The sequence below is a fragment of the Brachyistius frenatus genome, unplaced genomic scaffold (genome assembly GCF_029030835.1).
Source record: "Brachyistius frenatus isolate BFR_SWC_R1_liver_20210118 unplaced genomic scaffold, ASM2903083v1 Contig_4, whole genome shotgun sequence".
NCBI classification, from domain to species: domain Eukaryota; kingdom Metazoa; phylum Chordata; class Actinopteri; family Embiotocidae; genus Brachyistius; species Brachyistius frenatus.
The window spans coordinates 3,959,949-3,976,069 of NW_027210603.1; the positions used below are offsets into that span (position 1 = coordinate 3,959,949).

At 41.3% G+C, this 16,121-nt stretch overlaps 1 protein-coding gene across 8 annotated transcripts in view; it reads left to right on the forward strand.

Annotated features, from left to right (window-relative positions):
• Nucleotides 1-16,121, forward strand: part of dlgap4b (discs, large (Drosophila) homolog-associated protein 4b) — a 116,188-nt gene that overhangs the window by 91,123 nt on the left and 8,944 nt on the right. For 6 of the 8 annotated variants that reach the window (XM_069711365.1, XM_069711382.1, XM_069711374.1 and 3 more), the window contains 5 exons: nucleotides 708-963; nucleotides 1,349-1,504; nucleotides 9,387-9,826; nucleotides 10,430-10,518; nucleotides 12,492-12,979. In XM_069711365.1, the coding sequence (XP_069567466.1) occupies nucleotides 708-963; nucleotides 1,349-1,504; nucleotides 9,387-9,826; nucleotides 10,430-10,518; nucleotides 12,492-12,979 (1,429 nt within the window). The remainder of the gene's footprint in view (nucleotides 1-707; nucleotides 964-1,348; nucleotides 1,505-9,386; nucleotides 9,827-10,429; nucleotides 10,519-12,491; nucleotides 12,980-16,121) is intronic. The other 2 variants (XM_069711408.1, XM_069711426.1) reach the window with 1 other exon arrangement.

Sequence of the window (16,121 nt, forward strand, 5' to 3'; positions counted from 1 at the left end):
TGACATGCCCATGCAATACAACAAAATTATCCAATGTATGTATGCATTGCTTAAATTTGCTTTCAGAACAGCACAAATTAAATTTGTATTATATTTTAGATTAGTTGTTTGCGACCTATGTAAGTTTGAAAAGATGGAACTTTTATATGATTGTGTGACTATGTTCATGTGAGGATATATCTGCTTATATCTTTCCATTACTGTTTGTGAATTCCTTTGTTACAAACACATTTTCTCTCAGTCATTTGTTCAATGAACAGACATCTGCAATGCTGGTCATTACTTTTCCAAACGAAGTCTCATAAATGGCTGACTTTATTTGAGCAGGCAGTTGCTGGGATGTCTGTTTCCTTGGCATTTCTTTAATTTTCTGTTGGTTTTATACAGTCAGATCATGTGAGATATGTCAAAAAATAAACATTTATTTCAGAGATAAAATGACAGCCCATCTCGAGACCCATTCTGTGGGGGAGTTGTAGGAGCAGCATTGGTTTCCTGGCTTACACTGCTCTGCACTACTTAGCAGTTGTACTTAGAATGTTCATTTAAACTTCTGAACCTTGAGGTGCTGTTTTATTGCATCCCATCAACTGAGCATTTAGTGTTCCCCTCCAGTGTTAGAAGTAGCCACGGCTATCAGAATAAACTGCTCTACTTGCTACACTACCGTTACAGAAGTACCAATCTTACTCTTCTAATCCTTCTAGCTGCGAGACCTGGACAGGAGTCATCCTTACGAAGACCACAGCTCGGAGTCAACATTCAGAGATTCCCGTTCCCATTCTCAGGACAACTCAGAGCCTCTGGATCTGCCCATGCCAACATGCTTTCGGTCCCGCAGCCACAGCTACCTAAGAGCCATCCAGGCCGGCTGCTCCCAGGATGACGACACAGCGTCCATGGACTCAGGCTGCTCTCCACCTCCAACTGACACCACTGTTCGCACCTACAGCACCAGCACCGGTGAGTCATCTGCTGCAAAACAGATGATGCATTTGCTAGGGATAAATATATTTTACTTTACAAACCCTATAATATGGGAAGAAAGAAGAGTTTTTAACATGATGCACTGTTATGTGTTGCCTATAATTTCAGTGATTTCCTCATAACATATACATTCAAGTACCTTGAATATGTTTTGGGAAGTAAACCTTAATGTTTTTTGCAACTTTGTCACCCCTTTTCCAGAGTAACACAATCACATGGTCTAAATTTGTGCTTGCTTTGTATTTTCCATCACATTACTTTGAATGCTCTTCATGTCCTTAGTCCCTGTTGGGGCACTAGACCTCCAACATGCACACAGCAGCATATTTAGCTTAAATGCAGCCTCTTTTGCCCATGCTAGATGACCTTTCTACACAATGGAAGACATGGAAAGAACAGTTTGGCTCTTACCTTATGGCCACAGGCTTGGACAAAGCCCCAAAGGAGAAACAACTTTCAATTTTTCTTCAGCGTTTTGGAACAGACAGACCACGCATCCTACATCCCACACACACAGGTAACAGTCTGAAACCTGCTCCTCTAACCCCTAAAAAAATATCTTAAAATTTTAAAAAATGACTGTTCAGGGAAACCTAAAGGAGTCTGTCGGTGATGCACACAGAGCTGCAGTTTTGTGCAGTCAGCTGTTGGACAGCCGTTTAAGAGACAGACACCAGATCACCCTGCTACTCCAATGAGACATTACTGAGTGACTTTGATTATCACAGAGATAATTACAGGGCACAGCAGCAAAAGAGGGAACTGGGCAATTTGCTTGCTTCCTTGATGTTGTATTTGCAGTAGCAGAGGAGTTGTGATTACGGGTGATGACACACATTAGGGCCAAGAAGGTTTGTACTGGTTGTTGACATTTAACTCCTCCTTGAATTCAGAATTAGATCAAGGATTCATTCCATCTGCTTCAGTTATTAATACCACAGAGTATCCACTCTGTGGCGCTCTTCACCAGTGTGTGCTGCCTTCATGCTGGTGGAATCTTTCAAGTCTAGTGCGCTATTGCTGAGGATCTTCAGGATAGTCTATATTTTCTGTTTCAGTCAACTAAATGACATCAAATGGAAACAGGAAAGGGCTGGTTTTTAGGGAAAATGAAGACAATCTATTGAACCATAAACATGGTGGGAGAAAAGAAATGTTACCTCTTTTTTCAAATCTTTACGTCTGCATCCGATTTTATTTCTCTAAATCATTTTAATGCTTTTATTTTGTCCTGCATGTCAATGTGTGGCTTTAAATATACAAATAATCCAGTGTGTTTTCAAATTGTGTATCAATGCGGATCAGTGGTGGAGGAAGTACTCGGATATTAGTAGAAGATCACAATTATAAATGTGTTAATGTGTATAAAACATTAATGTGCAGCTGGTAAAGGTGATGCTCAGTTCGATTACTTTATATACTGCTAAGTATCTTGCGCGTTTCCTCCATGGTAACAACGTCTTATTCAAGTTTTGTCGTATATACATTATTATTATTTTTCTGTAGAGCATAGAGTTTGTTTGCAACATGCAATAGAGTTATGTCCCCAGAAAACCTCTTCGACGGTACCAATGTAGTTATTATTATCAATTAAAAAGTTCATTAATGTGCACCGAAATCCCACTAAGTCATCTAACTGTGGCGTTATATTGTCCGAGGCGCTCCTGAAGGCGTCAGGAGACCAACCACCACGCCTCCCTCGAGCTCTGAGAGGCTGTCCAAACAAAAGGCACCCAACCCTGGCTTTGCCAGATATATAGCGGGTCGACTCCGGTAACAGCTGCCTGTCCAAAAGTTATAACTTTAAACACCGCTGCGCTGCGTTTCTGTCCGCGCCTGAGAGCAGGGTGAGTAATTGAAATGAGTTATGGACCTGGTCACGGTGTTTTACTGTGGTAGTGAGTATCATTCATTTAGCTCAATTTGTTTTTCGTTATTAAAGTTAGTTTCTTAGCTTGTTTACCAGTTGACCCCCGAAACGTGGACGTTAATAGTAGTTACCTCAAACTACTTTACTCGCAACTTAAAAAATCAAAATCAAAATCACTCTTTAATCGTTCCCAGTGATGCACTCTTGACTGTTTTATTAAGTATTCCTCCATGTGTTCAATAAATGTATCTTCACACTATATGGGCTCCCATGGCCGAGATGCTTCACTATAGGAGTCAGGACAAGTTGGAGTGATATTTATTTTGTTTTTGCTGATATTCTACATGCCGATATTTCCCTGCTCTTTTAGCGATTGGTGATACCAACACCGATATTTATCTACATATTCTCTTTGTTCTCAATTTTATGGTATAGATCGGGGTGACAGGTCTTAAGATGGACAAGAACATTTTTAGTGTTGAAGGAACATGATGTGGCTCCTTCTTGCATGAGTGCCAATACCAACTTTGCTCTCTGTTGCAGACACACAAAAAATCTCCACACTGCAGATATATTGTTGCATGCTTGACACAACAGCCCCCCTATTCCTGGGACACGGTGCTGAGCATTTAGGTACAATTTGAGCATCATTTTACTGGCCTGTCATATTGTCAGGAATGTTCATTTTGTTAATTTTTCATTTTAAAGCCTTTTGTCAGGCAATAACGATGATGTGCAGATACTATCGTCTATTCCTGCTAAATGAACACTTAAATGGATTCATGCCTTCATTAAAGCTTCTTCTTGGTTGCTGAAATGGAAAATTGGCCTTCACAGGGGATTATGTGGGGGCTGCCCCACTTTTGTTCCACATGGTGGCTTGTTTATTGCCACATGGATTAAATCCCATTTTGAGGTCACATTCGCTGAAAAAAGGTTTCACAGTTCTGTTGATGAACACTCTTAATATGATAAGTCATTGGGTCTATAATTTCAGTGGCGAGGGAGAGTTGATAGTCACAGGTAAGGTTGTCTGTTTCTACTGGCCATTATTGGATTAAATAATACAGATGGGCCAGCAGCAGACAGCTTGGCAAGCGATCCTTAGCTGTTGAATAGAGCCGCATAATCCATCTTTTGTCGTTTATTGTTTATGCATCTTGTGTGGCTCCAACTGACCAAATCACAGCAACATTTTGACCAATCGGCTTGATTTTTTTAATTTTTTTATTGTCACTTGTCTAATAGTTTAATGAGTTTAAACAGCACCAAAGCTGTCATCCACAGAATGTCATCTTTCACTGCAGTTACTGAGGTTTAGGTACACCAACTTTTTCATGTGCCCTCAGTTTTTTCCCCCACAGTGGTTTGAAAAATCAAGAAGGGCAGTTCATTACTTAAATTATGCATTTTGTAATAAACCCAATAAGAGGATGAATTCATTAAAATTAAGACAAACGTCTGACATCTTTTACTGAATTGTAGTTGGAGTGGTGACATGTCGAGGAACTTTTTTTTTTTCTTTTTTTTTTACCTTCGTATAAACTCTGCAATACAAATTCTCACTTTGGGGAAACAATGACATCTCTGTGACTCATTTGGCCACTTGACAGCATTCCTGTCTGTCAGTGTCAACTGAGGACAAACGCATATACAAATTCTATTATAATAAGCAAGCTTTTAGAAACTTGAATATATATTCAGTGTTATCATTGTGGGAACCGTGTATGTTTAATTATCTCTTCAGATTTTTCATTCCAAACAGTAAAATGATATTAACAGTGAGGAGATCACACTGTCGGTTATGGCAAATGACATTTTGGTGGTTATTTCTTTCTGTTTGTGATTTATATAACCATGATAGAATCAGTTAGTAAGCATTGTTGATGCATCAACACACCAATATGTTTAAAACGTGATGAATAACTTCAGTTCTTGTACTGGTGACGGGTTCATTTGAGCAGCGCCGTCACATGGTTGTCAGAAACTGTTTTCAGCTCCTCTAACATCTCATCGCTAATTGTTTTCTTGCCTCAAAAACTGCGTCTGTGAACCGGGCATCACCGTGGACAACAGAACCGCTGTCCACATGGCATGAAATCAGCAGTGCTCAGGCCCACTCCAGATTCCACTTCAACATTTAGGCACAAAGAATTTGGTTGTTTTCTGTCGTTAAATTCCCTTCTGAAGAGCAACCGTCGTCGTTTTTTACCAAGCTGCTCTTTTGCATTGGTTTACTTCAATTCAAAAGCCACAGTATTGGACTTTGTGTTCCTTTTGATAGCTCTTCTCTGTGGTGCTGATGAGTGTTTCGGTTTAGGGAAGGCTTTTCTGGCATCAGTACTGTTGTCAGGAAACTGGTACACATTCAAGGATGGGTTTTATGCTTGCACAGCTTTGTATGTTTGCGTGGATGAGTTCTGTAAAGTAAGCAAGTACAGGAAACAAGTCTGATTGGAGAATGTGTCGCTTACAATTCATCTGTCTGGGGGACGTTTCTGCCGCGGTGGCATTTTGTGCCTAACAGCAGGCATTTATCACAGATCAGCTAGATTCTGTTTTCTTTGCGCAGCTACAGCTTTGATTATATTATTTGTTCCGTTTGGTTCCTTTTTCTGTATGAACACCATGTGGTTAAACTCCAAACTTGTTTAAAACCAGTCTGATCACTTTTGTGGTTGTTAAGTGCATGTCCTTGTTAATCAGTATCTCAACTCAACACTCAAAAAGACTAGAGAAGCACGCTGTAGTTGAGAAACAAGGATGACAAAAGCTTCAAAATTTTAAACACAACAATGCTGTTGTGCAGCAGGCATAATGTTTAACGTGTTCACTTGGTTTAGCATGTTACCACTCTTGCACATTAGCACCTAACACATGCTATATTTAGCAGTATTGATAAATTGGTGGGAAGCTAAAATTGGTTGATTGCATTTGCCTGGCCTATTTATTGCGCCAGGCTCTGTTACTTTATCTCCTGTCTAATCTCTGAGGCAGATGCCAGTTATGGTTTTAGGGTTGTTGTTTTTTTTATTTTATGGGTAAAGCAGATTCAGTGGTATTAAGACTAAAGAGTGAATTCTGTTCACAATGAACAAAGGATGATGTGACACTTGGAGAACTGCACACACACACACACACACACACACACACACACACAAATCCCTCTCACACGAGTCATCCTGACAGTTATAGTGGTGTCAGTGCATCACATAGCTGACACAACAGCAACAACCCTGTTCTGTCCAGCATCTGTCTCTGAGAGGAAATGTGGTCCTTTTTAGCCATCTAATCAGATTTTTCTATCGCAGGTATGCTGGTCAGTAACTGGTGGATAATCCATGGCTGGTGACACGTATAGCTATGGTGGTTGCTAAACTATAGCTTACTTTAAGTTTATCTCTGACAGTTTCCACATGGCAAGATGTCATCAGTTGACAAGAGCTACTCTGAAACTATAACAACTCTGGATATCACTCAGATACTGTGGTTGACATTTCAGTTAATTATCATGTGGACAGTCTACAAATGAAATCAGTGTTCAGGCTTTACTGGAATGTGACCCTGAGTGCACTGGAGCAGCTCGCTATTTAGTGTCAGCTGGGACGAGGCACTTAGACTAGTGCTTGAAAGTCTGTAAACCCCCAAGAATTTTCTATATTTTTGCATAAATATGACCTAAAACATCATTGGATTTTGACACGTACTAAAAGTAGATAAACAGAACCCAATTAAACAAAGAGATTACAAATTATTATACTTTGTAATTAATTATTGAGTAAAATCATCCAATGCTACGTATCCGTGAGTGCTAAAAAGTATTCAAAGCTTTTTATTTAGTATCTGGTGTGACCCTGTTGTACAGAAATAACTGCGACTAAACACATCCAGTAACTGTTGATCAGTGCCGCACGTTGGCTTGGAGAGATTTTTAGATCATTCCGCCGCCCAGAACATCCTCAACTCTGGGACGGTGGTGGGTTTCCTCACATGAACTGCGACATTTCTATTAGATGAAGGTCACCATGTTTCTCAGGTGGGTTAAGGTTCTTTTGCTGGACTGTAGTGACTTTCTATATCCAAACATAACGCTTCTCATTTATAACAGAAAGTTTTGTTTTTGTCTAATTCACATAAAGGAAAACTTGTGCTTTTTTTTAAACAGTACAGGAGCAAACCAAGAGCATGGTCAGAAAGACCTTTGAGGCAGTTATGGTGCAGTAGTTCTAACTGACAGCAGCTCACGAGTTTAATCTTGACAGGAAGACGTGTGTGAGGTCATATGAGTTTGATGTTTGGTGAGGTTGAGTACACATTACAGATGAAGCTAAGAATCGGATTACACTGAATAACAGACCTTTTGTTTCGGTGTTATTTCAGCAGCTCACATGTTTGCTGCCGGGCCTTTTTAAAACCCTTAATGACTTTTAAGATTTTTGACCACAGCATTTAGTGAAGCAACACGAAGTGTCATCCTGCAGTGCCTCAAAGAATCAATAAAAGCTGTCTGGTAGTTTCCTCAAATGCAAACCTTAGTTCAGGATGTCGCCTCAGGGATTTGGGACTATTTGTCACAATAACTACTTTTTTTCACTAAACTTTTAGTCAGCAATAGCTATATGAAAAAGTCAATGAAATGTCCATTAGACTAATCAAGACCTATTCAAACAGATTTGGAATTTGTGCATCCACATACATACTTCTGTGACATCCTAGAAACAAGCCCTGGCATTTAATTGGAAAGTCATTTGATTATGTACATTTTTAATTATCAGGTTTTAATGCACTGATAGCTGGCATTAACTATCGTATTGAAAATGGTGTGGTCTGCACCATAGTTGGCTTTTGTAAGCAAAATGTCTGACACAGCAAATCCGACAGTACAGTATATCCACAAATTAGATTTATTAATTCTGTTCTAATAACATGACTTTCAATAGAAAACTGCACATCTTTAACGTTTCTCTTGAAGCTGTGTGCACAGTTAAACTGCTTTTATCTCAACTTTATTTCTGTCTGCTTTGCCTCAAAACACAATTTTCATCTCTGTACCAGCTCTCCTCCATGGTGTTGCAGTGTTAAGCATCAGTTTGACGGATTATATAGCAGCCACAGGTGTCATAGTGTTACAGTAAAACTCCCTGTTTAGATCCTAAATTTTAACGGTGCAGCGTCACACTCTGCATTTACTGTGTCTGTGGCATGGGGGTGTTTCTGAGCTCCCTTCAATAGGGTCTGTTGTATGGAAACTCTTTGAACATTGGAGCCTCAAAGTCTTTTTACATGACCTACTCTGGAATTCTCTTATCTTTGACTTTTTATTTGTATTCTATGTGAATGAAATCTCCACAGTGTGAGATTCCTGACTCAAGCTGTAATCCAACACTACTTTGGATATTTTTAATGTGTGGCCCATTAAGCTGGTCTCTGATGATAGACAGTTTACATCATGAATCCCTCTTCACAGTCAGTTAACTTCAGTTCTCACAGAATGGATCAGACTGTCAGGGAAACTCTGTGTTGACCTCATCATTGACAGTTGCTGTGGTTGATTGATAAGATAAGTGAATGAGTGGCTGTAATGCAGTCTGGCAGGCAGAGGACAGGGTATGGGCGATTGACTGAGCGCTTTTTTTTTTCTTCTTCTTTTTTTTGGAGTGATAAAATCTGCTTTTCATGTTGCGTGATGTGGATTTCATGTAAGCCTACAAGAAAGTTGCCACTGGAAAGAGCTAAGCTTTAGATTCCTAACACTGTATACATGCTACCATGTGACTGTGAAACTGAAATGATTAAATAAGCTTAGTGTGTACTCACTACTGTTTTTGGTTATTAATATCAGGCGGGTTCCTTTATATCACCCACAGCACTTAAACAATAATCTTTAAGGCTCTGCGGAAGAGAGACATTTTACAATAATACTACATGCATGTCATTTAACTTACTAATAGACTGCTTTGTCTGAGTGGTTTCTCTCCCTGCTGTGTGTATGTCGGTAATGCACTTCTTTTTAATGTTCGTTATAGCCGCAGGCGTTTTCAGTGTCCCTCTTCAACTGTTCAACCATCCTCGCTTTTAAGAGTCAGGCGGTGTGTGAATTGCTTTACTGATTTCATCACCTGTCTTATGATCAAGCCTTTTGAAGTGTGCTGTGTGTGATTTCATTAAGTCACCTGTGTGGAATGGTATGTTTTGTTAACTCTCTGCCTGATCTGATTTTCCGCTTTACGGGATGCCTCCCCAATTCGGCTGGTGTTCCCGCTTTTATGTAACAATGTCCCTGTGTATTTGCGTACAGTTGAAGAGTTCTGCTCTGGGCTTGCTGAGAAAAACTTGTTATTCACTTCTTAGAATGATGCTGATAAGCAAATAAGTGACACTTCAAGCTCCTTTCAGTAACACATATATTTTCTGTGGTTGTTTTCTTCTTGAATCCCTTGAAGTGACTACCCTACAAAGGTTTGCTAAAACATCTCTGTCACTTGGGATCCTTTTCTCCTAATTCCTCTCTCGCCTTTCTCTTCTTCAGTCTCGACATGCATAACCACCTGTAAGAGGGCTGCTCCTCCACCAGTGCCGCCCCGTACAACCTCTAAGCCCTACATCTCGGTGACAGTACAGAGCAGTACAGAGTCGGCCCAGGACAACTACTTGGACCAGCAGGACAGGAGGTCGGAGGTCAACAGCCAGTCGAGCCACGCCCACAGCAACTCCTCCGACAGCCTCGACAGCACCCGTGCCAACAGCCTGGCCCGGGGTATCCCCCGCCCTCCGCACATCATCCCCACTCCCATCGCCACCGCGAGAGAGCCAATCACCCCCATCACAGCCAACGCTTCCACTGAGACCAGTGACTCAGTTGTCCAGCATGAATCCCTGAAATCCGGATTTAATAGAGGGAATCTAGTGGCAGAGGAGCCCTTAGTAGTCCCAGTACCCAGACGGAAACTGTCCTCCATTGGCATACAGGTAGGCCAGGGGCTGTTGTACCACTGCTGCATGATCCAGTTAATGTAGAGTTCAGTTACTGGTGTTACTACACAGGAAACCATTTTAACAGAGTATGCGTAGCTATGTGAAGTGTAACTCCTTCTGACTGTTGACTTTGAATCCAGGAAAAAAATAATTTGATCTATGATCCATGTCTGAGTGTGTCACCTCAAACCCAAAAGTCTGCTTGCAAGCTGAAGGTCTCATTACTGCGGAGCTCGCTCTGTCAGTACAGCTGGCTGTCTATTATTGGAGCTTGATGTACACTGTGGTATTGAAGGCGAAAATGCATATTTGAGTTCCCACTCAGCCATAACTTTCTGCTCAGTATCTGCTGAAATAACACAGTATTAATCAATTTTCCAGATCCTGCACAGTAACAGAACTCAGATGAGCATTAATTATGACATTTTGTTGAAAACAAGCAGAAATTCTTTTTTTTTCTGCTGATGTTTTAGTCTGTCACTTTGAAATATACAAATCCTGCACAATTGTCCTTATGGTAGTCATTTATGAAGTCATAAACAAATAATAAGCACTAAATGTTTTTTTTCTTTCATACCATTGTTTATTCCTCGTAAGGTTGACTGTATTCAGGAGGTTCCACGAGAAGAGACCCCGCCACTGGCCAGGTTTCAATCAATCGGAGTACAGGTGGAGGACGGGTGGCAGTAAGTCCTCTTCCTGTCCTTTTACCAACGTGAGGAATTTATATTATAGCCACACACACTCCTCTGACTGTTGTTTCCCTTTACAGGACCTTGGTAGATGTGAAAACATCGTGGTTGTGTGTTGTGTTTGTGACGTTGAAGCACATTACTGACACGAGCATTTACTATTTAAAGATCCCCTCCTGGCATGTTCAAAGATCCAAAACTACTAAGCTTTATAACATGATGTGTGCAATAGGGTTTTCACATTCACAACAAGTTCAATTATTTGGTTAAAAGAAGTGAAAATGACAAGTGTGCCTCCTCCCTCATTAAAAAAAAAAAAAAAAAAAAACAGAATCTATGAATATGGAAAGATTTTTTTTTTCCCACTGTCTGGTTTCCATATCGCACTTCTCTAAGTTGCCTAATGGACTGAAGCCCGGGACACACAGGCTGCGTGGCGTGTGCGTCACCTCTCCTGCACTGCACAGCTGCTAGTATTTTCCGTGTGTGTCCACAACTGCAGTGTCTGCAGTGTGTCTAAAGAACCAGTTTGAGGTCCGACCGGTGAAAAGTTGAAATCCAAAAAGCGGGCCACGTGATTTTCGTTAACCCTCGTTCAGAGGAGAGACTCGGAGAACAAGAACGAGAGCCCTGGGAAAATTTTGCACTTCACCTGTTAAATTATTGCCATGTGACAATTAGACCTTACACTGGGTTTCTGCTATGGTTATGTAGTACACATGTGATCACAGACCTTCTCCCTATCTACTTTTACTGGCAATCACGGGGCAGCACGTGTGAAAATTGGCGTTTGGCCTTTTCTCTAGATGAAACGCACATGATGTGCATCTTACCCAGGTAGTGTGGCTGCACTGCTGCTCTTATCTGTTAACATGGACACCAAAATAAAAACATGTGTTGCAGCAACAGGTAACGCACACGCTACACAGGCAGTGTTTCCCGGGCCTTAGATTGTTTTATAAAGTAGTTAACTATTAGGTCCATGTCTTAAACTCATTTTACTGGAGCACAAATGAACTGTCTACTTGCCGCAGATCTGAATCTACCTGATCTGAATCTTCTTGTGTCAAACTCTGAACATACATCATTCTGTACAGTGAAAGTCAAACATCAAGAAAAGCTACTTTCACTAGCCCATTTCTGAGTGGAGGGAGACTTTAAATATCTCTGCTTATTGTATATTTGACACCCTTGTCGTGTTTGTTGCAGTGCAGTTTTCCTTCTGTGCTTGTGGTGCTTTAAATGTCAGGAAGTTGTCGGGCTCCTCATGCCTTCCTCCTGGACTTCATTTTCTGACTTTTGCATGCTGCTTTTTCAGTGTTGTACACAGCAACTGCTGTTTGGAGTTCTGATAGATATTTCCCCAACATAAGCAGCTGAACAAGAGCTGCTCTGTATATTTCTTTGTCCTATTCTCCCAGAATATAGTCCAGGTTTTCATAGACGCTGTACACACATTTTGTATTTTGTGATTATCTCTCAGCTGCGTCAGTTTTGGTTCTGTGATTACCAAAATATGGCTTGTCATGCCCCTTTCCAGTCTCCTGCTCTTCTTCTCCAGTATTGGTTATGCTTTTATAATTTGTCATTATCTGATTGAACCGCTACTAACAAGCATTTCCTGACCGATAACAGGAAATGGAAATAATGTTCGATCAGACAGCATTCATGTTCAGCCTGTTCTTCCAGCTGGCATATGGAAACAGGAAGCTGGACTCTGAGTGCTCACAGATGAGCTGATGCCAGTCTGAGTGCACAATCATCATATTCACAAAACCCCGCCTCTGATGGATCCAGTCTATCTAAATATATATTGACCAGCAGAAGTGCCCGTTTGTTCCAGTATGGTTCTTTAATAATTGATTTTTCTTTATCCACGTTGTGCACATAAACTTTGTGGCAAAACATTAAATCATTCTACTGAAAGGTGCATTTGTAACAGTGAGTGTCACCTTGTTTTGTTTCAGGCTCAGTCGCTCCAGTAGTATGGCCGCAAAACAAGAAACAGACTCGGACACACAGGTCCTCCCTGTCATCCCCCAAATCAATAATGCCAAACCTTTTGAGAAGAAAGTCATGGTGAATAGTGCCAGCCAATCCATGAGCTCCCCTCCTGGACGAGCGTCTTTAGACAACCGAGACCCCACCGTTGAAACCTCTTCACCCCCACCGCCCCGGCAGATCCTCAACCGCTCCACCACACGCAGCAGCTCCTCCTCCTTCTCAGAGAGTCTGGACCCGGCGCTAGACCCCTCGTCTCTACCGCCTCCGGACCCTTGGCTAGACAGCGGGAATACGAGCAACAGCAGCGTCCCCCAGAGCGGAGGAGGGGGTACACTGTGTCGGAGAGACGGCCACTGGTTCCTGAAGCTGCTGCAGGCCGAGACGGGACGCATGGATGGCTGGTGCCAGCAGATGGAGCAGGAAACCAAAGACAACCAGCTCTCAGAGGAGGGTAAGTAGGGTACTTACTCAAACTACAGGCGCCTTCCTTAAACTACTTCTCTGCCAGCTGGAGGAGGTTGCGAGTTATGATAGAGTTGCAAAGTTGCAATTATTTTTTCCCTCAGGAAATGTTACATGAGTCACAGTTGGCACATTTTGGCTTAGATAGATATGAAGCTCTCCTAGTTCAAGCATCAGTCCAATTTTTTAACAGCTGTATTGCAAAATTGCTGCATAAAAAAGTCAATACAAGCTTATGTGCTTAACATCTTCAGATGAGAAGTTAACGGCGACTCCCATGGTGCATTTTGGTAAGAAACATCCAATACCAATCTTAAAAAGAGAGTTAAAATCAGCTCTATTTTACATTCATACATAGATTTCAGCAGTTGCACTGCCACAGGTTTTTTTTTTAGCAACTGCTGTGCAACAGCGTGTTTTGAATTGACTATATTTCGATTTGCACGACTCTGCTTGGTTTCATCTCCATGGCAACAGTCCCTGAGGCTCATGGATATTGTATTATTTAAAGCGGTCCACTGTGGCAAAATAACATTTTGTAGAAACAACTTAAACTTGTGTCCTTAACTTAAAGCCAGGAGAGTTCTTTGTTTCATTGTTCAGTTACATTAAGGAGAGTTTAAAGAGGGAGTTACAAGGGGAATACTGAATGAAGCGGAATTGATTGGAGCAGACTCTCCTGGGAAAAAAAGTTCACTCCAGGCAAGGTTGGATTGTGGGGCTGTTTTGATAGGTTCTTCTGCCTAGTGTGCAAACTGTATTGATCCACAGTCTATTTTTACTGCCTTATTAAAATGTATGGAATGGAATAATTTTTGATACAATGAAAATGGTTATAAATGTACAGAGCGGGGTCTCCAACCAGTAGATCGCCATCTACCCGGTCTATTAAAGAAGCTCTCAGAGGAGAAAGGTTGAAGACCCCTGATATAGAGACACATTTCATTATCTGCTAAAGATACAACCATGTTTGGCAGCACAATTCCCCTTTATTGCAACTTCTTTAGATTAGCAGATTAATAGTTATGACTCGTAAAAAAGTCTCCAATTTATTTATCCACTTACAGGTTTAAACATCCATTAACTTGTACATCCTCCTGAGCTTCTCTCTCTCTCTCAGATGACAGCCAACATCCAGGAAATGATCCACCTCTCTTTCATTAAAAAAAAGTTTTACGTTGTACGGTCAAAAAACTATTTTTGTCCACTCTTTTCCACCAGGTAATCCACCAACTGACTTCATCTTATCCCGGTCACACGGCCCTCACTGATCGTGTGCGGTGATTATACAGTGGGTACGGAAAGTATTCAGACCCCTTTAAATTTTTCACTCTTTGTTTCATTGCAGCCATTTGCTAAAATCAAAAAAGTTCATTTTATTTCTCATTAATGTACACTCAGCACCCCATCTTGACAGAAAAAAACAGAAATGTAGAAATTTGTGCAAATTTATTAAAAAAGAAAAACTGAAATATCACATGGTCATAAGTATTCAGACCCTTTGCTGTGACAATCATATTTAACTCACATGCTGTCCATTTCTTCTGATCCTCCTTGAGATGGTTCTACTCCTTCATTGGAGTCCAGCTGTGTTTAATTAAACTGATTGGACTTGATTAGGAAAGGCACACACCTGTCTATATAAGACCTTACAGCTCACAGTGCATGTCAGAGCAAGTGAGAATCATGAGGTCGAAGGAACTGTCCAAGGAGCTCAGAGACAGAATTGTGGCAAGGCACAGATCTGGCCAAGGTTACAAAATAATTTCTGCAGCACTCAAGGTTCCTAAGAGCACAGTGGCCTCCATAATCCTTAAATGGAAGAAGTTTGGGACGACCAGAACTCTTCCTAGACCTGGCCGTCCAGCCAAACTGAACAATCGTGGGAGAAGAGCCTTGGTGAGAGAGGTAAAGAAGAACCCAAAGATCACTGTGGCTGAGCTCCAGAGATGCAGTAGGGAGATGGGAGAAAGTTCCACAAAGTCAACTATCACTGCAGCCCTCCACCAGTCGGGGCTTTATGACAGAGTGGCCCGACGGAAGCCTCTCCTCAGTGCAAGACATATGAAAGCCCACATAGAGTTTGCCAAAAAACACATGAAGGACTCCCAGACTATGATAAATAAGATTCTCTGGTCTGACGAGACCAAGATTGAACTTTTTGGCGTTAATTCTAAGAGGTATGTGTGGAGAAAACCAGGCACTGCTCATCACCTGCCCAATACAATCCCAACAGTGAAACATGGTGGTGGCAGCATCATGCTATGGGGGTGTTTTTCAGCTGCAGGGACAGGACGACTGGTTGCAATTGAAGGAAAGATGAATGCGGCCAAGTACAGAGATATCCTGGAAGAAAACCTCTTCCAGAGTGCTCTGGACCTCAGACTGGGCCGAAGGTTCACCTTCCAACAAGACAATGACCCTAAGCACACAGCTAAAATAACAAAGGAGTGGCTTCGGAACAACTCTGTGACCATTCTTGACTGGCCCAGCCAGAGCCCTGACCTAAACCCAATTGAGCATCTCTGGAGAGACCTGAAAATGGCTGTCCACCAACGTTCACCATCCAACCTGACGGAACTGGAGAGGATCTGCAAGGAAGAATGGCAGAGGATCCCCAAATCCGGGTGTGAAAAGCTTGTTGCATCATTCCCAAGAAGACTCATGGCTGTACTAGCTCAAAAGGGTGCTTCTACTCAATACTGAGCAAAGGGTCTGAATACTTATGACCAGGTGATATTTCAGTTTTTCTTTTTTAATAAATTTGCACAAATTTCTACATTTCTGTTTTTTTCTGTCAAGATGGGGTGCTGAGTGTACATTAATGAGAAATAAAATGAACTTTTTTGATTTTAGCAAATGGCTGCAATGAAACAGTGAAAAATTTAAAGGGGTCTGAATACTTTCCGTACCCACTGTATGTGCTGACCCTAACCTAAACAAACCACACTATAACCAAAAATCACATTTAAAACTTGTTCTGCCGAACATAGAAGAAATTATTATAGTGAGATCGCATTGTTATTTTTAAGGACGAATCAACACAAAAACACCTGTTTTACCGGACGAACTGATATGGGCTCTTACAATGTTAATCTTATGATCTGTTTCTATTCCAATGCTGATATCCA